Source organism: Symphalangus syndactylus, chromosome 19 (assembly GCF_028878055.3).
Source record: "Symphalangus syndactylus isolate Jambi chromosome 19, NHGRI_mSymSyn1-v2.1_pri, whole genome shotgun sequence".
Lineage (NCBI taxonomy): Eukaryota > Metazoa > Chordata > Mammalia > Primates > Hylobatidae > Symphalangus > Symphalangus syndactylus.
In genome coordinates, this window is record NC_072434.2 from 57,997,296 (window position 1) to 58,023,887 (window position 26,592).

The 26,592-nt window shown below is 49.1% G+C and overlaps 1 protein-coding gene across 13 annotated transcripts in view; it reads left to right on the forward strand.

Annotated features, from left to right (window-relative positions):
• VASH2 (vasohibin 2) overlaps window positions 1–26,592 on the forward strand; it is a 55,180-nt gene that overhangs the window by 10,055 nt on the left and 18,533 nt on the right. For 8 of the 13 annotated variants that reach the window (XR_010114774.1, XR_008649754.2, XR_008649756.2 and 5 more), the window contains exons 2-8: window positions 3,763–3,826; window positions 4,220–4,381; window positions 4,981–5,466; window positions 14,769–14,857; window positions 19,316–19,372; window positions 19,864–19,938; window positions 26,150–26,531. Coding sequence is in view for 7 of the 13 variants with exons in the window: in XM_055235189.2 (XP_055091164.1) it covers window positions 5,191–5,466; window positions 14,769–14,857; window positions 19,316–19,372; window positions 19,864–19,938; window positions 26,150–26,531 (879 nt within the window). In the remaining 6 variants the exon portion in view is untranslated. Of the gene's footprint in view, window positions 1–3,762; window positions 3,827–4,219; window positions 4,382–4,822; window positions 5,467–13,134; window positions 13,225–14,768; window positions 14,858–19,315; window positions 19,373–19,863; window positions 19,939–26,149; window positions 26,532–26,592 lie in introns of those variants that run through there. The other 5 variants (XM_063613895.1, XM_055235192.2, XM_055235193.2 and 2 more) reach the window with 5 other exon arrangements.

The window sequence follows — 26,592 nt, forward strand, 5'->3', positions numbered from 1 at the left end:
GCTCTTCTCCTCAACTGTCAGGGAGTCCTGAGTTGCTTGGAGGCAGGAAGATGAACTGATAACCCTCTCAGGTCCCCAGGACTTTAATTCAGGTAAAGCCGGATGCAGGCTCTGGCTTAACAGGGTAATCGTAGGAGCTCGGACTTGACCTGAGTGGGGACACTGGGAAGTGATTCCAAGGAAGGTGACCCTTGCCAGACATTCTTCGATGTTCACCAACTGGTCTGTTCACCTGAGCTTTGAGAGCTCGGTTTTCTCCAGAGGGACTGTCAGGTTAAATCCTCATTCTCTGCATACAGGTCCTCATCCTGAAATTCTAGTCTCCTGGACTTGAAACTCCCGGGAAATGTGGAGAAAAGGGTGGATTTGAGAGGTGAATGCAAAAAGAAGGGAAGAAGAATGTGCAAGATGAGAAAATAGATCACTCTGAGGCATGTTTTCTTTTAATCAGGAAATGAAAACTGAGGCAATTATATGGTGAGGGGATAATTTTCTTTCACTCCTTGCTTTTTTTTTTCCAGGTATTCTTCTCACAGTCAAATGAGTCAGAGAATTTCATGAATTGGCCCATTTCCTTTTGTCTCTATGAACCTAGGATATTATTCTCATTATTTATTTTTGTTTTACTTTTAGAAATAAAGTTTCACTCTGTCAACCAGGCTGGAGTGCAGTGGTGTGATTATAGCCCACTATAATCTTGAACTCCTAGGCTCAAGCAATCCTCTCACGTCAGCCTTAAAAAAATTTTAATTTCAATAGTTTTTGGGGTACACATGGTTTTTGGTTACATGGATAAGTTCTTTTGTGGTGATTTCTGGGAATTTGGTGCACCCATCACCTGAGCAGTGTATATTGTACCCAATATGTAGCCTTTTTTTTTTTTTTTTTTTTTTTTTTGAGACAGCGTCTCACTCCGTCACCTAGGCTAGAGTGCAGTGGCGCAATCTCGGCTCACTGCAAGCTCCACCTCCCGGGTTCACGCCATTCTCCTGCCTCAGCCTCTCCCAGAAGCTGGGACTACAGGTGCCCGCCACCACACCCGGCTAATTTTTTTTTTTTTTTTGTATTTTTAGTAGAGACGGGGTTTCACCATGGTCTTGATCTCCTGACCTTGCAATCCGCCTGCCTCGGCCTCCCAAAGTGCTGGGATTACAAGCGTGAGCCACTGCGCCTGGCTAATTTTTGTATTTTTAGTAGAGATGGGGTTTCGTCACGTTGGCTGGGCTGGTCTTGAACTCCTGACCTCAGGGGATCTACCCACCTCAGCCTCCCAAAGTGCTGGGATTATAGGCATGAGCCACCCCACCAGGCCCAATATATAGTCTTTTATCCCTCACTCTCATCTTCCCCTTCCTGGCCCACCACTGAGTTCCCAAAGTCCATTATATCATTCTTATGTCTTTGCATCCTCATAGCTTAGCTCCCACTTATAAATAAAAATATATGATGTTTGGATTTCCATTCCTGAGTTACTTCACTTAGAATAATGGCCTCTAGCTTCATCCAAGTTGCTGCAAAAGACATTATTTCATTCCTTTTTATGGCTGAGTAGTATTCCATGGTGTATATATACCACATTTTCTTTTCTTTTCTTTTCTTTTTTTTTTTTTTTGAGACAGAGTCTTGCTCTGTCGCCCAGGCTGAAGTGCAGTGGCACGATCTCCGCTCACTGCAAGCTCTGCCTCCCAGGTTCACGCCATTCTCCTGCCTCAGCCTCCCGAGTAGCTGGCACTACAGGTGCCTGCCACCATGTCCGGCTAATTTTTTGTATTTTTAGTAGAGACGGTGTTTCATCGTGTTAGTCAGGATGGTCTTGATCTCCTGACCTCATGATCCACCTGCCTGGGCCTCCCAAAGTGGCTGGGATTACAGGCATGAGCCACCGCACCTGGCCTATATACCACATTTTGTTTATCTGCTCATTAGTTGATGGGCACTTAGGTTGTCCCATATTTTTGCAATTGCAAATTGTGCTGCTATAAACATGCATGTGCACATGTCTTTTTCATATAATGACTTCTTTTCCTTTGGGTAGATACCCTGCTGTGGGAATGATGGATCGAATGGTAGTTTTAGCTCTACTTCTAGTTCCTTAAGGAATCTCCGCACTGTTTTCTATAGCGGTTGTACTAGTTTACATTCTCACCAGCAGTTTTAGGTGTGTTCCCTTTTTGCCTCATCCACATCAAAATCTATTATTTTTTGACTTTTATGACAGTTCTTGCAAGAGTAAGATGGTATCTTCTTGTGGTTTAATTTGCATGTCCCTGATAATTAGTGATGTTGAACATTTTTTCATATGTTTGTTGACTGTATATCCTCTTTTGAAAATGGTCTATTCATGTCCTTTGTCAATTTTTTGATGGGATTGTTTTTATCTGGCTGATCTGTTAGAGTTCCTTGTAGATTCTGGATACTGGTCCTTTGTCAGATGCACAGTTTGTGAATATTTTCTCCCACTCTGTGGATTGTCTGTTTATTCTGCTGATTATTTCTTTTGCGGTGCAGACCCTTTTTAGTTTAATTAGGTCCCATTTATTTATTTTCATTTGTGTTACATTTGCTTTTGAGGTCTTAGTCATGATTTCTTTTCCTAAGCTAATGTCTAGAAGAGTTTTTCTCATGTTATCTTCTAGAATTTTAATGGTTTCAAGTCTTAGATTTAAGTCTTTGATCCATCTGGAGTTGATTTTTGTGTAAGGTGAGAGACGAGGATCCAGTTTCATTCTACGTGTCCACTTCAGCCTTTTGAGTAGCTGGGACTACAGGCGTGTGCCACCACATCTGGCTAATTTCAAAATATTTATTTATTCATTTAGTAGAGAAAAGGTCTTGCTATGTTGGTCCAGTCTTTAATTCCTGGCCTCAAGTAATCCTTTCTCCTCTTTCTCCCAAAGTGCTGGGTTTAAAGGTGTGAGGCACCGTGTCTGCCCTATTCTCATTATTGAATCTATAAAGTCCTCGGCATGGGCTCTGTCTCAGGGAGCAGTGCAGGGCTAAGTCCAGAATCCAGGTCTCCTCATCCAAGCCCTGGCTCTCAACTACCCCTCAGGGGTCTCTGCCCTCCTGTGGAAGAGAAGTTCCAGTTCCATGACAGGCAACTTGTCAGGATAAGCATCCAGAAACTGACCCACCATCAGTGGCTCTTTGACAACTGTCTTCTTAACTCAAGGTTCACTTAGCATAGGTCTCATAACTGCTTTGCTCAGAGCTGGCCTGCTGAACTGCAGTTTAAAGAGAAAGGATGCTATGGCCAGGATCCTCAGTGTCACAAGAGAGGGAGTCAGGGAATCACAGAACCTTACAGCCAGAACAGACCCTGGAGAGCGGGAGGTCTGCTCTCCTTTCAGCTAAGGCCCAGAGCAGGGAAGTGGCTTGTCCAGGGTCACACAGCTGAGCAAAGTGACAAACCTGGACTTGGAGCCAGCCTTCAGGTCAGCAGTCTGGTGCTCTTCCCACCTCAACCTGCTCTCCTCTTTCTTGAAGAAAAAGAAAGAGAAGGTGTTTCAGCAGTGAGTGTGGGATAGCCACCCACTTCACCACGGTTTGGAAACATCTCTCCATCCCTCCTCTCACTCGACAGCTGTGGCAGAACAGTCAGGGCCTGCCTGACTTCTTGGGTTTTATTGTCTCCTCTCAACTTGGGCTTAAAGGGACTTTATTAACCATGACTAATACCAGAGGATCCAAAGCTGCACCCACTTGTTAATTTTGAGGAATTTTTAAATGCGGGATTAAAAAAAGATTTAATTTCACGCATAGGTATGAACAGCCCCTCATCATCCCGGGTAGAGGATGAACCACTCATCATCCCGGTTAGAGGCACGTGTGTCCAGCGTCCCTCAGGGAATGCTGTTCTGATGCCAAACCCTCTGCTTCCGCGCGGTCACTTCTCAGGTGGTTCTGTTTCTCCTCTGCTTCCACAGTTGCAAACCCTCGAAGTGCCACGACCCCTGGGGAAACTCGATCTTAAGTTCCATGGCCAAACGCTCCAGCCCGCGGGGCTCCCAGGACACGACAGTGATCGGATTTCGCGTGGCCGCCAGGCTCCCCCTACTCCTGTCCCCTCCCGCCAGGGAACCCCTGAAGCCAATCAGAGCGTCGCGGAGCTCGGGGTTGTAGAGTCCCGAGCCCGGGACCCGCCCCTCTTTGTTGCGGTGGCCAATAGACGCATTCGGAACATCGGCGGCTGCCCGGGTGACTTGGTTATATGTCACAGAATAACATTCGAGAATGGGACATGGAATGAGGCGACGGCCCAAGCAAGCCCCAGCAGCCCCAGCCCCAGCCCCAGGCCCAGCAGCAGCAGCAGCAGCAGCAGCAGCCCCCGCTGTCCCGCCGCCTGGAGAGGCTCTGCAGCCATGAAGCCAACCGTCCCGAGGTAGGATCTTGGAGCTGCCGCACGCCCTTCCTGCGCCCCACCCGCCTGCAGCCAGTCCCTCCCGGTGCTAGGCACTGGAACTCGGGGAAAAGGGGGCGGATGGAGCTCTTTCCACTAGATCCCCGCCGGGGTCCGGGAGGGCTTCCTGGAAGAAAGCGGGCCGCCTTGCAAGCCAAGGCTGCTGCAGCGCCCTCGCGCCAGCCCTGGGCGCTCACGTGCCGGCACGTTCGTGGCTCCGCTCCTCTCTCGGCCACATCTGAGGACCCAGGAATGTGTGGAGCCTTGCGGGAACCTCCTGTTCCTGCATGCTACACAAGCTGTCTTTCTTCTCCTCACACCTTGCGCTCCGCATCCGCCAAGCTCCTTGTGCCCCTCCATCCCCAACCCCCGGGGTTTAGGTGTGTGTGAAGCTTCGTGGCACATTTTGAGCTGTCTTTCTAGGTAATCGCAGGGCTGGAAGCCCGTCATCGATTCCCAGGGAGGCTGTCAGCGTGCAGGGGGGGAGCGGGGAGTGTCGTGGAGACACTCCGGGGCCCCCCACTCGGTTCCTCTGTGCGTCCACTTAGCTGTGGTGTCAGCTGTGTCTCCGCTGATTTCAGGCACCGCCGGTAAGCAGGGAGCCTCCGCGGAGCTCCCGCCGCCGCTCCCCCTTGGTGCGTCCTGGTCCTGCCGCAGCGAGAGGCATGGAGAAGGCCGCCCCCGCGGGGCGCTGATCCCTGCGCCGCGCCCGCGTGCACACGCCACCCCCTGCTGCCGCCGCCTCCGCCTCCGCGCGCCCCCAGTACCTCGCTCCCCGCCCAGGCCCCACCATGACCGGCTCTGCGGCCGACACTCACCGCTGCCCCCACCCCAAAGGCGCCAAAGGCACCCGGTCCCGGAGCAGCCACGCGCGGCCCGTGAGCCTCGCCACCAGCGGGGGCTCGGAGGAGGAGGACAAAGACGGCGGGGTGCTGTTCCACGTTAACAAGAGCGGCTTCCCCATCGACAGCCACACCTGGGAGCGCATGTGGATGCACGTGGCCAAGGTGCACCCTAAGGGGGGAGAAATGGTGGGCGCCATCAGGAACGCCGCCTTCTTGGCAAAGGTCAGTGTCTTCCAGGGCGGGTTTGGGGGGCTGGGGGTAGGTAGGCAGCGATGGGACCGTTTCAGCCTATACGTAGCAAATAGAGGCAATCTCCATTTTCCTAGTCCTGCTACAAACTCCCTTCGTCTCCCCATTCCTCCCTGCCAGCCCTTTTCTAATTGAGATGTTTAGATTGGAAGCCTAAGAAATGGGGAAGGGGGAGGTAGCGGGCTTGCTGTCCTGCGACTGTGTAATTGGATTGTGCCAAGGTGTCTTTGAACCTCCAGCCAAACTCTATTATTTACTCACCCCCACATATATCCTCCTTCAGCAAAAGCTAGAGCCACCAGGTACCAGCGATGCCAAAGAATGCATAGACCCCAGGGATCCCACCCTGCTTGTTCTCTTTGGAGTGTCTTGCTCCTCCTCTGCTCCCCTCTTCCCCCAGCAAATGATTTATTAAGCTGTGAATGAATTTGAAATCAACCAGTCAGACTTCTCAGTGTGAATCATTTCCAGACTTCTTGCCAATTTTTTTCTTTTCTTTTCTTTTCTTTTTTTTTTATGACAGTGACTTTCACCTCTGAAACTTGCAAAACAGTGAACTCTCTCTCTCTCTCTTCCCAGCTTATTTGGGCTCCAAGAAAAAAGAGACTTTTGGCTGAGACTTAAAAGGGACTTTCCAGTACACATGATGAATTAGTCTCACTGGATAGAAAAAGAGGCTGAGGAGTGAAACTCTCTTTTTGCCTTGGAGAGAAGCCAGTGAGCCATTTGGGTTTGGTGGCTAAGGATATCTTTACCGAGGGAGGGAGATGTCCCCTGGTGGGAGTAGATACGTTATATGACACATCAAAATGCAAACTGGGGAGAAATGCTGCCGAGCCTCAGGGTTATAGCGTGGCGGATGGTTTCCCCTGGACCCTGGGGACGCTGGTACGGCTGAGAAGATTCCTGGGCAGGTCTAGGAATGCCAGACTTGAGACCCGGAAGGCCATCTCGTTGAGTCCCCAGCCTGGTGACAGCTGAGCATCTGAGCCTGCAGGCCAGAAAGCTGTGTGTGTCCTTGGGGAAGTGACAGAGCCTCTAAACTTCCTGCTGCAGTCAGTTACAGTGTTCTATTACTCTGCTGGTCAACGAGATCTTCATTGTGCCCAACTAGAATCTTGCCTGCTTTAGTGTCAACCATAATTACCCTTGCTGAGTTCTTGAACATGAGAACAACCTTGTTCCTGGTTTGCAGTTCTGACTTGAGAATTCTTCCTCCGGTGAGGAGCTGAGAGCCCTTAAACTTGGAAGAAAAGTGACCACAAGGAAAAAAACACCTGTTCCTACTGTCCCATGCTGCCTTTCTTAGTAGCACCAGCACCAACCCTGCCTCTAATTGTGCTTTCATCCTTCCCCCAACCATGTATGTGGGCGCGTGGCGGGGTGAATTCTCTATGTGGGAATCATGGAATTTTGCCGTTTGTAGAGACCAGTCTCCCACCTCTCAACAGAATCCCCTCCTCTTTCTGAAGATCTCTTGGGAATGGGGAGCTTGCTGCTTCCCAGGGCAGCTGATCTTAGGCCTGGCCAGAGTTGATTGTTAGGAAAGACCAACCATAAATCCTCCTCACAGCACCCTCCCACCCCCAAATCACATTTCATCACTGATTGTTGTGTTGCTTTTTGAATAAGGGCAGAGCATTGTCAACTTCCTTTGCTACTCACAGCACCCTTGAATGTATGAGAGAGTGCTGTTAGGATGGAAGGGACTTGAGTAGAAATCAAGGAACTGAATCTTAGTCTTGGTTGTATGACATCTAGCCTTGTGCCTCACTTAAGTGAGGTCATTCACTTAAAATCTCTGCCCTTAGTTTTCTCATCTATAAAATGGGAATAGACCAGACTTTGTAAGTTCTTTCCAACTTTAAAATCTCATGATGTTATGACCCGTGAGTCTCCAGGTCGCTAATGCTGATCTGTGTGATGCTAGAGGTCTGCTGGACTATCAGCCCTCAGGACTGACTTTTTCTATCATTCTGCTTCTGCTTCTTCCTTTGGCCTTCTTTGTCCACAGATAGCTCCTTTTGCCCTTTTTCTTTTTTCTTATTTTGGAGACAAGGCTTTCCTCTGTCACCCAGGCTGGAGTGCAGTGTGTGATCATGGCTCACTGCATCTTCAACCTCCCAGGCTCAAGCAATCCTCCCACCTCAGCCTCCTGAGTGTAGCTGGGACTACAGACACGTACCACCCAACCTGGTTAACTTAAAAAAATTTTTTTGTAGAGACAAGGTCTCACCGTGCTGCCCAGACTGGTCTCAAACTTCTAGGCTCAAGCGATTCTCCCTCATTGGCTTCCCAAAGTGGTGGGATTACAGGCGTGCGCCACCGCGCCTGGCCTTTTGCCCTTTCTTATATGTCATAGCTCCTAGACCAACTCACCCTCCTCCTTCTGAGACAATTCCTAGTTTGTCATTAGTCATTTGCAAGCACATATGAAACACAGTATTCTAAATCATGTCTGAGCAGTTTAGAACACAGACTGCTACTTCCTGAGACCTGTACCTGATTTTTCCATTATTGTAGGTGAATGCTGTGTTCTTAAGAAAGTGTTCCCTTTTTTTTTTGAGATAGAGTCTTGCTCTGTCGCCGAGGCTGGAGTGCAGTGGCGCGATCTTGGTTCACTGCAATCTCCGCCTCCTGGGTTCAAGCAATTCTCCTGCCTCAGCCTCCTGAGTAGCTGGGATTATAGGCACGTGTCACCACGCCCAGCTATTTTTTGTATTTTTAGTAAGATGGAGTTTCACCATATTGGTCAGGCTGGTCTCGAACTCATGACCTCATGATCCGCCTGCCTCAGCCTCCCAAAGTACTGGGATTACAGGTGTGAGCCACCACGCCCAGCCGGTCTTCCCTTTTTTACACAGTGGCCACATCATATTGTACTTTTCATAGTAACTAGAAGGTCACATGAAAACTGCTTCCAAGCCAGGAATCCCCAGCCCAAATGTGGACAGTCAGCTTTCTGGCCCTAAATATAAAGAACTTAACATTTCTCTCACATTGCATCTTAATGGTTGGTTCTCTATCCCCAATCCTATCACGGTATCTCCCCTGACCGTGACATTCCCCAAGCCCTGACCGCTGCCTAGGCCTTAACATGGGAAGAGCCTCAAAAGCTCTCTTTTCCAGTGGCCACTCGTCTCGGATTAGAGGGTTATTCCTGTGCTGAGCATGGCAGACTCTTTCTTCTGTGGTCAAGTCCTTTTCTCCATCAACCAAATCAATATCTTACCGAGGAATTTGTACAGAAGAAGGGTGGTAGGTTGGCGGCACTGGTAAAAGCTTGGCAGGCTTCAGGGGGATTAACCATTTTTGGCCATTGAACATAGACTGAGAAGCAAAAGAAGTGGATGGGGGAGGTTTTCAAGGGTCTGCATGGAGGACTAAATGACACTTCATTTGACTACAGGACATTCCCTTAGCAGCCATGGTAACTTCTGCCTGAAGGTCCAGATGTCCCCATCTTGCAGGGATTCCCCTGCTTTGAGATCCTCCTTCTAAATTTGTGACTGTAGGCCTCTCCCCTGGTGGTTGTTGAGTATGAAGTTAGCAGTTGACCAGGTCAAAGGCAGGATTTTTCAGAGACTTTAAGGAAACAGCAAGAGTCAGTTGGAGAATAATAGCAGACGGGAAGCGAGGCTCAGAGAGAGTGGCCAGCCCAGAAGAAAACAGTGGGCATTCTAGGAAAATTCTAGGACAATCCTCTTGTTTCTTAACAGCCTGGAACTGGACTCTCCCTGGGGCAGAAAACCAGGATGGATTCAGCAAGAAACAGCAGTCGGTTTCTTGCAGACCTCACTTCTTGTGCCTTATTCTCGAGTTGATTCCCAATTGGAAAATAATTCACATTTAGAGGACTGAGCTTCACCTGAGTGAAGACACGGGCGTGTTTGATACTAGAGACCTGGCTGCAGTCAAGGGCTGTCCCTGCCCGCTGCCAGCTCTTGCGGGCAGCTCCTTCCCTCCTCAGTCCTGGACTGAGAACCTTTCATCTGTCTGTCTGTCCCACACCTCTGTCCCAGGGCATTCACAGATTCCTGGCTGCCTCTGTTGCAGGAGCCTGGGGCTCATTCTGGGCTCACGGGTGCTGTTTTGTACTTCTCTTCCCAAGCTGCCAAAGAAGATTTTTCTGCCTGGTGCCTGCATAGTGTTTTCAGAGTAGGGATGACAAAAGGTTTTGAATTACCCTTGCTCTTGTTAAAGATTCCTAGTGCCTGGGGTTCTTGCTGCCTCTCTGGCTCCTTTCCTGGTCTTTCCCTTCTCTCCCACACGGCAGTGTCAGTTACACAACTGTCCATCCGTATCACTTCCCTTGCATTCTTCCCACAGGTCAATTGTGCTTCACAAGAACAGAGTGGAAGAGAGGCTGCTCACGAGAGCCTTGCCTGTGGTTTGTTTCATTGTTCTTTCTCTTGAACGCCATCTTTCTGTCTACTCCACTCCCTCCTCCTGCCCCCTAGCCCTCAAGTTTGCTGGGGCCCCCACCCCTAGAAAACAGGCACAGTGCCTGTGTGAAGAGGTTGGTTTCGATCTGTTTCCTCTAGATTGTGCCTTCATCAGCCTGGCCACGGCTGTGGAGCTAATGTAGGCAGCAAGTGGTGAGACCCTTGAGGGGAAGGGCTACAGAAAATCAAAGTCAGAGTTTCAGGTAGTACAGCAATTGATGAAATCTGGCAGGAAAATAGCATGAGGAGGGATTCTGCAGACCCCAGTCACGAACAGAAAAAAGGGATACGCCCTGGGCTTTTCCTGAAAAGGTTGCACCAATTTATGTTTGCCTTGATCCTCTAGGAGAACATCCTTACCAGCATTGGGTATCTGCATTTCAGCACGTTTTTGCTAATTGGAGAGGTGAAAAATGACATTTTGCAGTGGCTTTAATTTGCATTTCTTATATTAGAGCACTTAAACAATTTTTTTCAAGTATTTGGTTATTATTTGCTTTTCTTCTTTTGTGAATTGTCTTTTCATGGCTTTTAAAATTGTGAAGATATATACATATATATGTGTATCATACAGTTTACCATTTTCACCGTTTTTAAGTGTACAACCTTCACATTGTTGTGCAGCCATCACCACCATCCATCTCCAGACGTTTTTCATCTTCCTAACTGAAACCTTGTACCCATTCCACACTAACTTTCCATTTCCCTCTCTCCCCAGCCCCTGGCAACCACCATTCTACTTTGTGTCTCTATGACTTTGACTACTCTGGGAACCTTATATAAGAGGAATTATTCAATATTTGTCCTTTTGTGATTGGCTAACTTCATTTAGCAAAATGTCATCAAGGTTCATCCATGTGATAGTGTGTGTCAAAACATCTTTCCTTTTAAAGGCTGAATCATGTTCCACTGTATACCATCGTATATTCCGTGGTACGCCACATTTTGTTTATTCATTCATCTGTCAATGGACACTTGGGTTGCTTCCACCTTTGGGGGCCATTTTTATTTCCACTGAGGCCTAAAGAGTTTTCTTGTCACTTTGCATAAGCTCGTAATGAATTAAGGATATTAACTCATTGTCACCAATGCATCCCCAAGGAGCAGTGAATGTCTTCATCCTCTCCATTAAGGTGAGAAGGTATCTTCATGATGTGAAGCTCCCAAGTTGAGTGTCCAGGGACTCTGCTGCTGCTGATTCTGTTTTCCAGTTCCAGAAAGTTTGGATCATTCAGGTTTCCCCAGCCTAGACCCCTGACAATATATTGGTGATGAATAATAACACAGCTTACACTTTTTTTTTTTTTTTGAGATGGAGTCTTGCTCCGACACCCAGGCTGGAGTGCAGCGGCTCAATCACTGCAATCTCTGCCTCCCAGGTTTAAGCAATTCTCCTGCCTCAGCCTCCCAAGTAGTTGGGTTTACAGGCGCCCGCCACCATGCCCAGCTGATTTTTGTATTTTTAGTAGAGATGGAGTTTCACCCTGTTGGCCAGGCTGGTCTCAAACTCCCAACCTCAAGTGATCCACTCACCTTGGCCTCCCAAAGTGTTGGGACTACAGGTGTGAGCCACGGCACCTGGCCAACACAGCTTACACTTAATGAGCACCATATGCCAAGCCCCAAGTTGCCTACTTTTGCATTAGGTCATGTAATGCTTACAACCAGCTTAGAAGGTTGGAAGTAGGTGATACTATTCCTATTTTATCAGGAAGAAAACAGAGGCTTAGAGAGGTCATGCAGCTTGACCAGGACCCACAGCTAGTAGGTGGCAGAGCAGGGCTTTGGACCTAGTTGATGACACTCCAGGAAGCCCACCTGGTTTACAGTCCATGGCCAGTGGGAACGTTGGCAGCCCGAGGCGCTGGTTGGAAGTGGACCCCCCAGGCTGAGCCCAGCCAGCTCTCCCAGACATCAGAGTGAGCTGTAGCCTATGACATCATTCCCTCTGCGGTCTCCGCGCCTCCCCGCCACTGTCCTGCCCCCAGCTGGGACTTGGGGAATGTATACATTTGTCCTCCCATTGGGCAGGAAGTGTGGCCACAGCTCCTGCACTCTGCTCCCAGCCAGGCTGAGGTAACCATGCAGCTGCTTTTAAAAGCCCTTGGGCGCCATCGGGTTGCTATTTTGAGGACCAGCTGCCGTCTGCTCCCACCCTGCCATCCAGCTCTTGTGGGCTCTGTTGGGCTTGAGGGGGGTTGAAATAATTTGGTGGTCAGTCCTTCAGCAGACTCTTGAACCAAGTCACTGGCTACAGCAAGGCTCTGGCCTAGGGACACCCCTCTGGGGATCTCTTAGGTGGCTGGTGATTCCTCGGGGCATTTTCCCACACTTATCAGCTTTTCTATTAAAGAGGTTCAGACTGTGCTTTTCTGTGCAGAAATGTTTATGTCTCTTTTTTTTTGAGACAGGGTCTTGCTCTGTCACCCAAGCTGGAGTGCGGTGGCCGATTTATGGCTCACTGCAGCCTTGACCTCCTGCGCTCAAGCCATCTTCCTACCTCAGTCTCTTGAGTAGCTGAAACTACAGGCGTGCACCACCATGCTCGGCTAATTTTCTTTTTTTTCTTTTTCTTTTTTTTTTTTTTTTTTAGTGATGGGGTCTTGCCATGTTGCCCAAGCTGGTCTTGAACTTCTGGGCTCAAGCGATCCGCCCACCTTGGCCTTCCAAAGTGCTGGGATTACAGGCGTCAGCCACTGCGCCCGACCTGCGTATGTCTTAATAAACTAGAATTCCCCTCCTCTCTGCCTCTGCTCCTGGGCTTTCTCTCCAGTTCATACAGGGCCTAAGCTTGAAACATAGGAGGTGCTAAAGACATATTTGTTTGCATCTCCCCTTCTCTCCTCATTTTGTGAAATCTCTGGCACATTTTTTACATAGAACACTTTCTAGTGTATGTTAGGGCAGAAACACAGGATACACTTTACATTTTGACTTGCTGTGTGTGTGTGTGTGTGTGTGTGTATGTGTCTGTGTGTCATGGGAGCAAATATTCAATGCCTTGCCCCCTGAAATGACTCTCTCAGACAGCAATGTGATTGATTTGGGTTGACATGTTGTAAACAAAATGGAGCTTGCAGAATAGCTGTGCCTGAGTGTGCACACACACTCACATTCACACGCACATTCACACACACACACGCATAATACCTTGGCTGTAATGCAGGAAGTGTGATTCTGATGAGTTTCCTTCCAGCTGAGGAGGCAGTTGCTGTGAAGTTGGACATTTCAAAGCCAAGAGAGAATTGAGGCAGTGAGAGGAAAGGAATGTCAAGGAGTATTTGCAGTAAGTGCAGCCAGCGGGGTGGAAGTACGGAAAGACCCCGATGCCCAGGCGGGGGGGCAGCGTGCCCTCAGCCTCACACTGGGGCTGGCACCTGGAGAGCCAGGGAGAGAGCCTCAAACAGCCTTAGGCAGTGGTCTGGCTCTGCTGCCTGGCCTGGCTGCACAGGGCCTTCCCCGCGTCTCCCCAGCGGAGTCCCCTTCCATCAGCGGAGCACCAAATCCCCAGGGCCGCCCTTGCCCTGTTTGCTCTGAGGATGGGTCTCATCCGTCCTCAGGCCCTTTCTGCTTCTCCTTAAGTGGCGTGGCCTGGAGGAGCCTCCTTTCTCCTTCCCAGCAGCAGCACTGCTGGAGCCCCACCCACGTGGGCTGAGATTCTCTGTCACCAAGGACCCCAGGGAGAGACAGAGGTCAGAAGACCGAGAAACATATAGGGGAAATAAAGCAAAAAACAAAACCAACCAAGAAAACCCCAAACCGTGCCTGGCTTTTCAGCAGTGACTTGATTGGACGTCCCTGTCCGTTCTTGCTCTTGGCCTTCAGGGTACGGCTGCTCAGAGCTGAGTGGGTGTCTTAGCTCTAAATTCCTGAGAAGAGGGACCTGCTTCCCCCTTTCCAGTCCTTGCCTGACTTTGGTTCTTTCTCTTCCTGGCAGGGATTAGGACTTTGTCTGCTATGTTGTAGACATTCAGGGAGTGTTGACTGAGGGGTAGACTAGGAAGTGAGTGTGCTGATGGAGCTGCTGTGAGGGGTAAAGTGGTAAGATGGCGTGTGAGTCAGAGAAGCTGCACTTGTCTGGGGAGAATCAAGGCAAGAGGAGGGATCTTCCCTAATCCTTCTGGGGTGGGACTCCGGGAAAGGGACATACTGGGTGTTGCAGGGAAGGTAGTATTGAGATGCGGCATTCGTAGTGCCATGTTGCAATTCTCTAGGGCACCATTCACTTTATTTATTTATTTAAATTTTAGAGATGGAGTTTCACCATGTTGCCCAGGCTGGTCTCAAACTCCTGGACTTATGTGATCCACATGCCTTGGCCTCCCAAAGTGCTGGGATTACAGGCGTGAGCCACGGCACCCGGCATCCATTCACTGTATATTCTGTGTAAATGTTGCCCTGCAGTAGAGCACTTGTAGTGGATCACCATTTGCCATGCAGCAGGCATTATGCAATCATTGATGGAATGCTTTCGTGTCCGTCCTGGGCCAGGCTTGGCAGGGGGACACAATAGAACATAGTCCTTCGCCTCAAGGAGGCATTAGGCTCCTGTAGGGAAAAAGGCTGTGTTCACACAGCACGGAGGGCCATAGAGAACCACCATGACTCAGAGGGAACTCAGAGAGGGAGAGCTTCAATGGACCCACTGTTCCTGGGAGACCTCATGGAGGAGGCACTGCTCAATCAGGTAACCACGCCAGGGTGACCATGCTGCCTTCGGCTCTCAGGAGCACCTCTCTCTCTGGTGGCTTCAGCCCTCTGCCTGTCCCCAGAAGCTGGGCCCCAGAGCGCCTCCTTAATAAACACCTCCTCTTCTCTATTTTTCTGCAGCCTTCAATACCCCAGGTCCCAAACTACAGGCTGTCGATGACGATCCCAGACTGGCTCCAGTCGATCCAGAATTACATGAAGACCCTACAGTATCCTTCCAACCAAGGTCTGAGCACACCCAGCCAGGGGACAGGCATGGTGATCGCAAGCCTGGTGGCAAATCTGTCCCCAGCTGGTCATCAAAAGCTCTCTAAGGTTGGTGAGGCCAGGCATGGAGGGATGTCCCAGGTGGGAGTCTAGAAAGAGTGTGCGTGGAGGTTGTAATTGCAGTGACCCAATAGGGCAGGCTGGTTCCCCTTGAGCCCTTCTGGCTTCTCTTTCTCCCTCCTCTTCCCTGTCCTTTCCCTTTTTCCCCTGAGCACCCCTCTTCCTTCTATCTTCTCCTCTTTCTCCACTTCCTTTCTCTTGGGCATCTTTATTCCCCTCCTCCTGTTCTTCTTCACTGTCCTTGTTTTTGAGATGAGGACTTGCTTTGTCACCCAGGATGGAGTGAGTTGGTGCACTCTCAGTTCACTGAAACCTCCACCTCCTGGGTGCAAGTGATTCTCCTGCCTCAGCCTCCTGAGTAGCTGGGATTACAGGCATCCGCCACCACACCTGACTAATTTTTGTATTTTTAGTAGAGACAGAGTTTCACCATGTTAGTCAGGCTGGCCTGGAACTTACCTCAAGTGATCTGCCCCCCTTGGCCTCCCAAAGTGCTGGGATTACAGGTGTGAGTCACCACACCCAGCCCTCCACTGCCTATTGCCTTCTTCCCTCCTACTCCTCCATTCCTTTCCTTTCTCTGTTTTGCCCTCATCCCTAACTGCTCATGATCTACAAGAGGCCCACCTGGTGCTGCCTTTGTTTCCTCAGGTGACCCAGGCTGGTGACCTGCTTGATTCTACATGAATGGTTCAGCTTCTGGGATTGGGGGCCCTCTCCCCCGACTCGAGCTTGGAGAAGACCTAAGAAAGTCACTGGGTTCAGTATGAATTCAGACCAGCTGGTTTGCTCACTTTCTTCTCCGTATCCGCGGGTTGTTTGCAGTCAGGATTAGATCCGTTCTGAGAACTCCCATGAGCAACGCTGTAGGGACAGAGGGGCAGGAGCGGGTGGTCCACCTGCCTCTTCTGGTATTTTACAGAGGAGTCAGGTGGGAAGCTGGACCCCAGCACACAGTCCAGGAGGTCAAGCTTCTGTGGACCGCTATCCTTCCTCCGTAAATGTATAAAACATAGCCTGTTCTACAAGGTCCCAGGCACATTGACTGGCTTTCTGTTTGTCTGTCCATACCCAGCCCTGAGGCAGAAAGGATTTCAGGGGGCACTGCACACATGCCCCACGTGTCCCAGAAAAGCCCCTCCATTCTATGTTATGGCAAAAATCTTTCCAGTGGATTTTTGTGTCTTCCCTGCAGGGACCAAACACTAGCACCTCCCCCACAGGGCTTGGTGTTACTAGATCGGAAAACACCAATTTCTGCTCATTTGGGAGATTACTTGATTGGCTTCTCTGTTTTCACTTCACGGATATCAACTCCCCAACATGGCATCTTCCCAGTAAAATCCTAAGGCAATATTAGGAGGAGGAGGTAGCGCCGGCCTCCAAGAGTGAGACTGCGGCCTTGGCCCTTGGAAGGCTATCTGGTGTTTGTGCTGATCCCCGCTCTGGGACCCGCATGGGGAGTTCCACATGGTCCCAAGGCACAAACTCCTGCCAGAGCAGACCCGGACCCCAAGAGCTGGCCCTTTCTGGATGTGACTGACTCCTCATAGGCTATTCTAGAAGGTGACAGCAATTAGAATGCCTCCCCACCTCTTTTATTTTTTTAACTTGAAGTCAACGGATTATAGGCTTTAAGACTCCCCACTTCTATCTAGGACATGGTCTTCACAGGGATCAGCTGGCTGAGAGTTAAGAGAATTTAACTCGGAATGCATTGATGGGGCAAATTTCCATGTTCTTTACATATCGTTTGTTCACACTGCTGTAAACCTGACAGCATATTCTCTGCCACGTTTTCGTGGTTGCCCTGAAGGATCTGCTTTTCCATTTTTCTCTTCTCTGACTCATTATGACTGCGAAGGTCAATGACCAACAGCATCACTGACTGCAGAGAGGGCCAGAGAAGGGAAGCACCAGCAGGCTGCGGGGTCCTGCTCCCAGCCCCCCGCCCACTGGGGCCACTGCATGAGGAAGGCAGGGCACCCACTTTTCTACCTGCTGACCTGACTTTTATTTAGTTCCTTGGGACTTCCTACTGCTTTGTTCTGGTCACAGTGACAGGTGCCAGGATATGGGGACTGGTTGGCGTCAGTCCTGACTGTGAACGTGCTCAGCTGGCAGTGGGGATAGGAAAGGACAAATCCTGCCTTCCCCTCGGACATCCTCAGCAGCAACCAACAAGAGTGCTGGTGTTGCATGGGGATCTGGAGAGAGGTGCCATGTGAGCTCTGCTGGATTGGGGGAGAAGCCTTCTAACAGCAAATTCGGGCTCAGTGAGTATCTCCCCCTCAGGGCGTGTTTAGAGCAGACTTCTCCCCAGCCCACTTTCAGGGGCTCAATGATTAACTCTAAGGAACTGAAAGAAGACGTTCAGGTACACTTTTTTAAAAATTATTTTACTCTACGTTTGTCTCATTTGTTACACTAGATGTATAAATTAGATATGTGAGCGGAGGAAAGTTGGGCATAGAACTGAATTTTCGCCAACTGAATTCTACTTTATGTACCAGGAACCTCGTTGCTTGTATAAAATTTTTGGCGAGGTAAAGAAATCACTTCGCAATGAGAATATTTAGCCCTTCATGTTCCTCTTTTACCTCTAGGATCTTGTATGTTGTATGTTTTAAAAACTGGGCAAGCCTGTATGGTTAGTTGTTGTTCTTATGGCCCAGGTCAGTAACTCTCAAACCGGTGATCTTGGGAGGTCCCCCAGCCCTCACCCTGGAGCTTCCTGCTCAGTCATCTAAGGTGAGGTGACTCTGAGTAGCATCCGGGGTTATGAACCACGGCCTGAAATCAGACTCTTCAGGGCTGGAGCCCAGAATCTGCTTATACTGAGCTCTTCAAGGGGTTACGTGTGCTCGTATCTGAGTGACCAAGCACAGCTGTGCCAGGAGAGGAATCCCAGCCCTTTTGAGGAGGGATCGAAGTGCCGCTAGGCACCCCTGTCACTGTGGGGCACCCATTGACTCTTCCACCCCCACCTGGCCTGCAGCAGCTCTGGGCATAGAAGTTCAGGCTTCATTAGCACCTTCCCGATGTGCACTTTTCCTATAGGCTTTTGTTTGAGGCAGAAGAGCAAAACCTACAAAGCAACTTCTCATTAGGCTCAGAAAAATCAAAACCCAGTCCTCAGAGAGCACGGCATCAGGGAACTCTCCATCTCCTTCAGAACAACTTGGTGCAAGCTGGTCAGTCCCTGAGACCTTCTGGGTAGTCAGCTAAATCCCAGATAGTGAATAATGGTGCAGCTTCTCAGATGTAGTAATCAATGCCAAGTGCCAGCACAGGCATGAAAAAAAGTGACATCTCCACAGTAAGCCCTGCTACAGAGTCTATGCACTACTGAAAAGCCCTACTGCTAACAATCCACCCTTTCATCCTTGCTTCCATCCGTCCCCATCCACCCTTCCATTCCATCTATCCACTCATTCATCCATCCACCTTTCCATCCATCCATATATTCATCCATCCATTCATGTATTCCTCATTCATTTAGTAACATTTGTTAACTTGCATATGTTGGGTTTCTGCCAGGTTTTTTTTTTTTTTTTTTTTTAGACAGAGTATCACTATGTTGCCCAGGCTGATGTGCAGTGGCAAGATCTTGTCTCACCATAACTTCCGCCTTTTAGGTTCAAGTGATTCTTCTGCCTCAGCCTCTTGAGTAGCTGGGATTACAGGCCTATGCCATTACATTTGGCTAATTTTTGTGTTTTTAGTACAGACTGGATTTCGCCATGTTGGCCAGGCTTGTGTCGAACTCCTGACCTCAGGTGATCCACCCGCCTCAGCCTCCCAATGGGATTACAGGCATAAGTCACTGCACCTGGCCTTCTGCCAGATTTTATGGGTGATATAAAGATAATGAAAGAATAGTTCTATCTAGGTATGGTGGTGTATACCTGAGGTCCCAGCTTCTTAGGAGGCTGAGGCAGGAAAATCACTTGAGCCCAGGAGTTCAAGAGAAGCCTGGGCAACATAGAAAGATCATGTCTTAAAAAAATTGTTTTTTTAAAAAAAGAATAGTACCAGCTCTCAAAGAGCTTGTAGTCTAGTAGGTGAATTAAGACAAATAGTCAACTACCCAGAATACAGAGCAGATTGAAAAGAGCTATTACAAAGGTCCATGGTACTTTGAAGCCTAAGTTAGAAATTAGATTTCCAGGGCAGGATAGTGAGGAGTTAGAGGCTACTAGCTACCTTCTGGGTGCTGGTGACTTCTGAAAGCCCTCACATCCTCATCTCATTGAGAAATCAGAATGCATAGCTTTCTCTGCCACATTACTGGGACCTTTGGAGTTTTCTGTCACTTTCCCTTTACATACTTTACACAGATATAATCACACAGGGACCCAGTTCTTTGAAATTAGGAAAATGAGACCGCTGAGCGGGTAAGTGGTGCATGATCTATGGGCCAGGTGACCTCTCTCCTACCTTCGAGCTGCCAGCTTCCTTTCCAACCTCTATTTCCGTAGCCCATGGCTCAGGTATCCTAGTCTGTAAGGGGTGGAGGTGGAGGGTGCCCCAGGGCCAGGTTGGAGGTGGGACTGAGGACTGAGCAACTCTGACGGCGGAGCTCAGTGGTGAATTCTAACTTCCAGGGTGGAGGAGGCTTGTAAACTCTGCCTCATGAGGCTTCCTTTATTTGTTCTATTGTAATGGCCCCATCCTGGGGCATTGGGAGGGTGCTATGGAATACTGGCACTAACTCCAGGAATTACCTCTTGTGCTTTGGTGCCTTCCTGTGAGACGACTTCTCCCTTTTCCCTCCGTGCTCCTGCATGGTTCCTGGTGTGGGGACAGGCATGCTGATGGATTGACAGACTGACCGAGTGTGTAATTAAATAGGTTCTGAGATCCTCTGCCGTGCTTTATCCTACAGGTTAATGGAAACAGCAAAAGAAATGACTCGAGAGTCCTTGCCTATCAAATGCCTTGAAGCTGTCATCCTGGGCATGTATCCTTTAAGTTTTGTATGCTTAGTTTACTCCATAAAGGCGGCTTCACAATGGGGCTGGTTGTGCCTTTAACATTGTAAATTTGCAGAGATGATGCCCATTATGTCCTTTGAGGAAAGTGTCAAACTCCTCTGGTTCATCTCTTTAACTTTCACCATGTAAAATTGAACCAAATCAATGCTTGGCTTCTTGGACCAATATTAGTCTAACCTGTGAGCTGCAGCCTCCATCAGGTCCAGCTCTCAGGCCAGTGACCTTGCAGACTCACTAATCACAAGGAGAATTCTAACTTGGAGGGACTAGAGAGAGTGTGTATGTGGCTGTTCTTTGCATTAATATGACATTGCAGCAGGAAAGACAGTCAAGGGGAAATGCAATCAGAGCCAAGAGTGCTAGTATCCAAACCCATCTCCAGGGAAAAGTCTTTGAAAATTCAGTGATGTGATCTCAGCTCACTGCAACCTCTGCCTCCCAGGCTCAAGTGACCTTCTGACCTCAGCCTCCTGAGTAACTGGGACTACAGGCACATGCCACCATGCCCAGATGATTTTTTTTTTTTTTTTTTTTTTTGTATTTTTGGTAGAAATGAGGTTTCACCATGTTTCACCAGCAGGCTGGTCTCAAACTGCTGAGCTCAAGCGATCTGCCCACCTCAGCCTCCCAAAGTGTTGAGATTACAGGCAGGAGCCATCGCGCCTGGCCTGCCAGGGAAAATTCTAAGAGTGGCGTGTGGAGGAGACCAAGCAGTGGTAGTGTATCCTGACTTGACAGAACCTACAGCTAAAACAAGGGTCTAGCTTCTCCCACACTTTCTGTTCCATTTTTCACCAGACTCCCAGCTCTTCAGCCTGAGAGGAATATGGTGCAGAGAAACCGTGATGGCATCAATATATTGGTGGTGATGACCACCTCCCTTACACAATAGTCTCATCCCTGCACAATTTTATACATTCGAGCATCATGCCATTGGAATCAACCACAACCTTTTGAAATTGTGGGGATAGACCCAGGAACAGCCTTTGAGCCTGATCTGCCACGATCAGATAGAAGAGCAAAGATGCTCCGAAGTCCTGTGGGATGGATGGCTGGAAGGGACAGTGGAAAAGGAAACACTGCAAGACAGGAGCTTGAGAGATGGTCCCAGGCAAGATCAGTTAGGTCCTTGAGCGCTGTGCTGAGAAATAACTTTTTTCCAAAAGGCAACGGGCAACCCAGATGAAAGCTCTGAAGCAGAGGTGCGGCATGCTTAGGTATATGCTCTAGAGAGGTAGTTCTCCAAAGGACAGGCTGAAGGATGGATTGGGAAAGGCTGGGCTGGATCAGCAAAGCCCATTGGGAGCTGTTACATAAGGGAATGGTGAGGCTAGACTCATGGCCCTGGGGATGGGAATGGATTTCAGGGAATGGTTTGAAGAGCTGTCAAGGAGATAGAATGTATAGGACTTGCAGGCCAGCTAGATGCAGGAGTTGATGAGGAAGGAGTCAACATCTCCAGGTTTCTGAATTGGGCAATCGACTGCGGGATTAGCTGGAGGAATGACAGTGGCAGAGAAAGGATATGTGTCAATGCAGACCTGAACTAAGACAGTGCCAGTGAAGGTGGAGGGAAGGGATGGAGGCATACATCATCACCACCACTGGGGGACTGCTTAGATGGGAGGAGTTATTGGAGAAAGGCAGTGACTCCACATTTCTGGCTTGCATGATAATGCCACAAGGGAAGGACTTCAAGGAGAGGATCAGATTTAGGGAAAGATGAGCTCAGATTTGGTCATGTTAAATTTGAGGTGCCTTGTGGGATGTCGGAATGAGGTATTTGCAATGTGGAGCTCACAGGGGAGTCTGCACTGGAAATGCGAATTTAGGAGCAGTGATTAGGAGGTTGTGCTTACTGTTCAATAAGTGAGAAGAGAAAAAGATCAAAGATGAAATCAGTATTTTTTGGTCTAGTTTGGCACAAAGAGCCCGTGACAGAGACTTAAGAAGGAAAGTCAGAGAGGTAGAAAGAAAACCAGGAGAGAAAGGGGATGGAGAGGTCAGTGGAAGGACGTGGCTCAGAATAAGACTGGGGACAGGAGGATTGGTCTAGTCTGTTTTCTGGGTTTCCTGGACATCTTTGTGGGAAGGAGAATCTCTGTGCCTCTTTGCAGTCTGTGGAACACTTGCAGGCCTGATCTGAAACCAGACTGACCACAGGTGCCTTGGCTGACATTTAAAAAATGGAAACCTGAAACTTACTGAGGTCCCTCTCCAACCCTCTTGTCATCCTCCTCCCTGTTTCCCACAAAGGAGATGAAATATGTGCCTGGGGAACCCAGCAGGAGGCTGGGAATGGGGGTCGGGGCAGCAGATGGCCCAGGGCCCCTACTCTTTAGTGGCAGGAGTCAGCCACAGCTGTTCAGCGAAGCCTCCTGCAAGTTTAATGGGGGCAGATAATTGGCTGGGGATTTGCTGGTGGAAGAGATCAATGAAGGGGAACATAAGCCCAGGCCCTTCATGAGATAGACAAGATAACCTCAGACTCTTTGTTGAGGGGTGTCTGAGTGCCTCTGGATTTAGGTCATTGAAATGACCACCTCCCTTACACAATAGTCTCATCCATGCACAATTTTATACATTCCAGCATCATGCCATTGGAATCACCCACAACCTTCTCGAATTGTGGGGATAGACCCAGGAACAGCCTTTGAGCCTGTCCAAATCAGAGACAGTGTGCTCATGGTTTTCATTTGTTCTTATCCTTCTGACATTTCAGAAAAGTGCGGGAAGGTGGAGAGCTTCAGTTCACACTGCTGAACTCAGAGAAATTTGACTCTTGCACACAGACAGGAAACACAGACCCGAATTCTTCTTTTTTTTTTCTGAGACAGTCTTGGTTTGTCGCCCAGGCTGGAGTGCAGTGGCGAGATCTCGGCTCACTGCAAGCTCTGCCTCCCGGGTTCACGCCATTCTCCTGCCTCAGCCTCCCCAGCAGCTGGGACAACAGGCTCACGCCGCCATGCCCGGCTAATTTTTTTGTATTTTTAGTAGAGACAGGGTTTCACCGTGTTAGCCAGGATGGCCTCAATTTCCTGACCTCATGATCCGCCTGCCTCAGCCTCCCAAAGTGCTAGGATTACAGGCGTGAACTACTGCGCCTGGCCCGAATTCTTTTTTTGAGACGGAGTCTCGGTCTGTGATCCAGGCTATGCAGTGGCATGATCTCAGCTAAGTTTTTGTATTTTCAGTACAGATGAGGATTCACCATGTTGACCAGGCTGATCTCGAACTCCTGACCTCAGGTGATCTGCCCGCTTCAGCCTCCCAAACAGACCTGGATTCTAAAAGTTACAGCATCTCTGTCTTTTCTCTTTGCTTTTGTCAGCATCCCTGGGTCCTGCTTTCCACTCGGGGATAGTGAAGGATACGAATGGGTTCGTCCGTCTGTGTCTCCCACAGGCCCTTCTGCAGGTCCTGGCTCGACAACTTTGAAACTGGTTGGCTTGGCTGCTTGGATGCCTGTGTCCATCGGCCTGTCCTTCCTTGCTTTCTGTTTTTTTGACTTTGGCCCAGAGTTCAGGATTCGTTAGTTCTGAGCCACTTTTTTTTATCTTGCGTAAGGGCATGCGCATGCTTTACATGCATGCTAGAAAGGTAGATCTTTGCTTCCAAATTATCTTGTGAACTATGGCAGGTATTTTGGGGGGCCTCACTGGCTATGGTGGGGCTTTCTTGTGGTACTAAAGCACTGTGGTTTATTAAAGAAACAGGTTCATTATGAGAGGCAGGTTAGGAATAGCCCCAGGAGGCTGGATGCCAGAAGGATGATCCTGGGCTTGGCACTGATGCTCCCGCTTCCCTGGAAATGTAGGTTACTCCCCTGCCTGCCTCCATATTACCTCACCACCTCCCTCTCCATTCCCAGTTGCTCCAGGTCCCAAGGCTTTACCAGTTGATGTCATGATGGGAGAAATCCTCAAGATCAGTTACTCATGACATGAGGGACTGGTGCTCTCTCTTGTCTCCTCCCCACTTCTCCACCTGGCTGACTACTTATCCTGTAAGATGAATTCCAGTGTTACTCTGCTGAGGCCCCTCCTCTGTCCACCCAGAGGTTGCTAGGCTTGCCTTTCTTATAGCACACTTCACATTGTGTTTTGGTTTTTATTGTGATAAATTATAACATAATTTACCATTTTAACCATTTTTAAGTGCACAGTTCAGTGACATTAAGTGCATTCATAATGCTCTGCAAAATGACCACCATTCCGGCCAGGCGCGGTGGCTCATGCCTGTAATCCCAACGCTTTGGGAGGCCGAGGAGGGAGGATTACCTGAGGTCAGGAGTTCGAGACCAGCCTGGCCAACGTTGTGAAACCCCGTCTTTACTAAAAATACAAAAATTAGCCGGATATGGTGGCGGGTGCCTGTAATTCTAGCTACTCAGGAGGCTGAGGCAGGAGAATTGCTCGAACTTGGGAGGCAGAGGCTGCAGTGAGCTGAGATCGCACCACTGCACTCCAGCCTGGGTGACAGAGTGAGACTCTGTCTCAAAAAAAGAAAAAAAAGGCCACCATTCCTCCCCAGAAATGAAAGCCCATACCCGTTAAACAGTACTCCCCATTTCCCTCTCCAGCCCCTGCCTACCACCATTCTACTCGCTGTCTCTATGCACTTGCTACTCCAGGTACCACAGATGAGTGGAATCATACCATATTTGCCCTTTTGTATTTGGCTGATTTCACTCAGCATGTCTTCAAGGCTCATTCTGCACATTGCAGAATTTCCTTCCTTTATGGGGCTGAATAAATTCTATTACATGTATGCACTACATTTTGTTCATCCCTTTATCCATCGATGGATATTTGGGTTGTTTCCACCTTCTGGCTATTGCAAATAATGCTGTTCAGAGCATGGGTGTACAAATACCTATTGCGGTCGCTGCTTTCAATTCTTTTGGGTATGCACCCAGAAGTGGAATTGCCAAGTCCTAGGGTAATCCTATTGAATTATTTGAGGAATTGCCATACTGATCACATTGTGTGCATTCTGAGTCCATCTCCCACCAGACCTCCGGAGAAGGGCTGTGTTCTTACCTTTGGCTCCACAGCCCTACCTGGCAGGCTGTCGGGCACAGCAGACGCTCAGGGTAAGTGTTTGTCACACTGCCTTAAGCAGCTAAGGAATGCCCTTGTTCCAGCCCCAGAGAACTTGCCCCAGAAAGCAGCTAGGAATTTATGTAAGAGGACTCAGAAGGATGTGATTTCACTCCCTAACTGCCAGTTGATCTCACATGATAAAGTGAAGAGAAAGCAGGTACAAAACATTTTTAGAGAGTGGAGCCATCCGTGATTAAACCGAGGGCAGAGGACAAGGCTGCTACCAGTGCTGTGGATGGATTCTGTCAGCATCCTTCTCTTCAGGACACTTGGATTAGCTCTGCACCAAGAGCAGCCCTTTTAAGTGTAAGGCAGTGCGCATCCATGATCCAAGGTTCATTCTTTCTGTAAGCATTAAACAAGCCCGTCTATGTACCAGGCCAGTGCTGTGCCCAGGGGATGCCAGGATGTGAGACACAACCCCTGCCCTCACAAGATACAAACAATTACAATACAGGATGGGGAAGCACCAAGTGCCATGGGGGTTCTTGTATGTTTTGGAAAGATGATCCCAGGCTTGGTGCTGCTGCTCCCCCTTCCCTGGAAAAGCTCAGGTTATACTCCCCTGCCTGCATTCACACTTCCCTGCCACCTCCCTCTGCATTGCCAATTGCTCCAGGTCCGAAGGCTTTACCAATTGATTTGGGGTGGGGCGGGGAGCAAGAATACCTAAGCTAGGACGAGGAAGGTCAGGGAGGCATGACACCCAGGAGAGGGGAAGGGATGGTCATGAGGCTGTTCCAGGCCGGGGTGCAGCCTGTGTGAGTCCTGGGAGCAGAGGAAAAAGTGCCTTGTTATTGTTTTGTTTTGCATGTATGTAATTACTGAAGAAAATGACAAGTTTTTCTTTTTGTCTCATATTAACTTGGTTTGGATATACAACATATAGTAGATAGTCAAAGATAACAAGTGAATCCTTTATAAAAGGATTAGTCTGGAAAAGTTAGATGTGGGCCTGCTCAGAGGCAGGGGGATGGACTCACTGACCCCTTTGGGACACTTTCCCTTCCTTTGCATCCAGGCTCCGAATTTTCAAGGTCTCCTTTCTCTTCCTTGACTCAGATTGTCTAAGCTACTTAACCAATGGACAGCCTTCCATCGAGCGGTTCCCCATCAGCTTTAAAACCTACTTCTCAGGAAACTACTTTCACCACGTTGTGCTGGGGATTTACTGCAATGGCCACTATGGCTCACTGGGCATGAGCCGTAGGGCTGAGCTGATGGATAAGCCACTGACTTTTCGGACTCTGAGTGACCTCATCTTTGACTTTGAGGACTCCTACAAGAAATACCTGCACACAGTCAAGAAGGTCAAGATTGGGCTGTACGTCCCCCATGAGCCTCATAGCTTCCAGCCCATTGAGTGGAAGCAGCTGGTCCTCAACGTCTCAAAGATGCTGAGGGCTGACATAAGGAAGGAGCTGGAGAAATACGCCAGGGACATGAGAATGAAGGTGGGTGCTGGGAAGACAAGGAAGCCATGTAGGAGAGCTCTTCTCCCATTCCTTTCTCTCT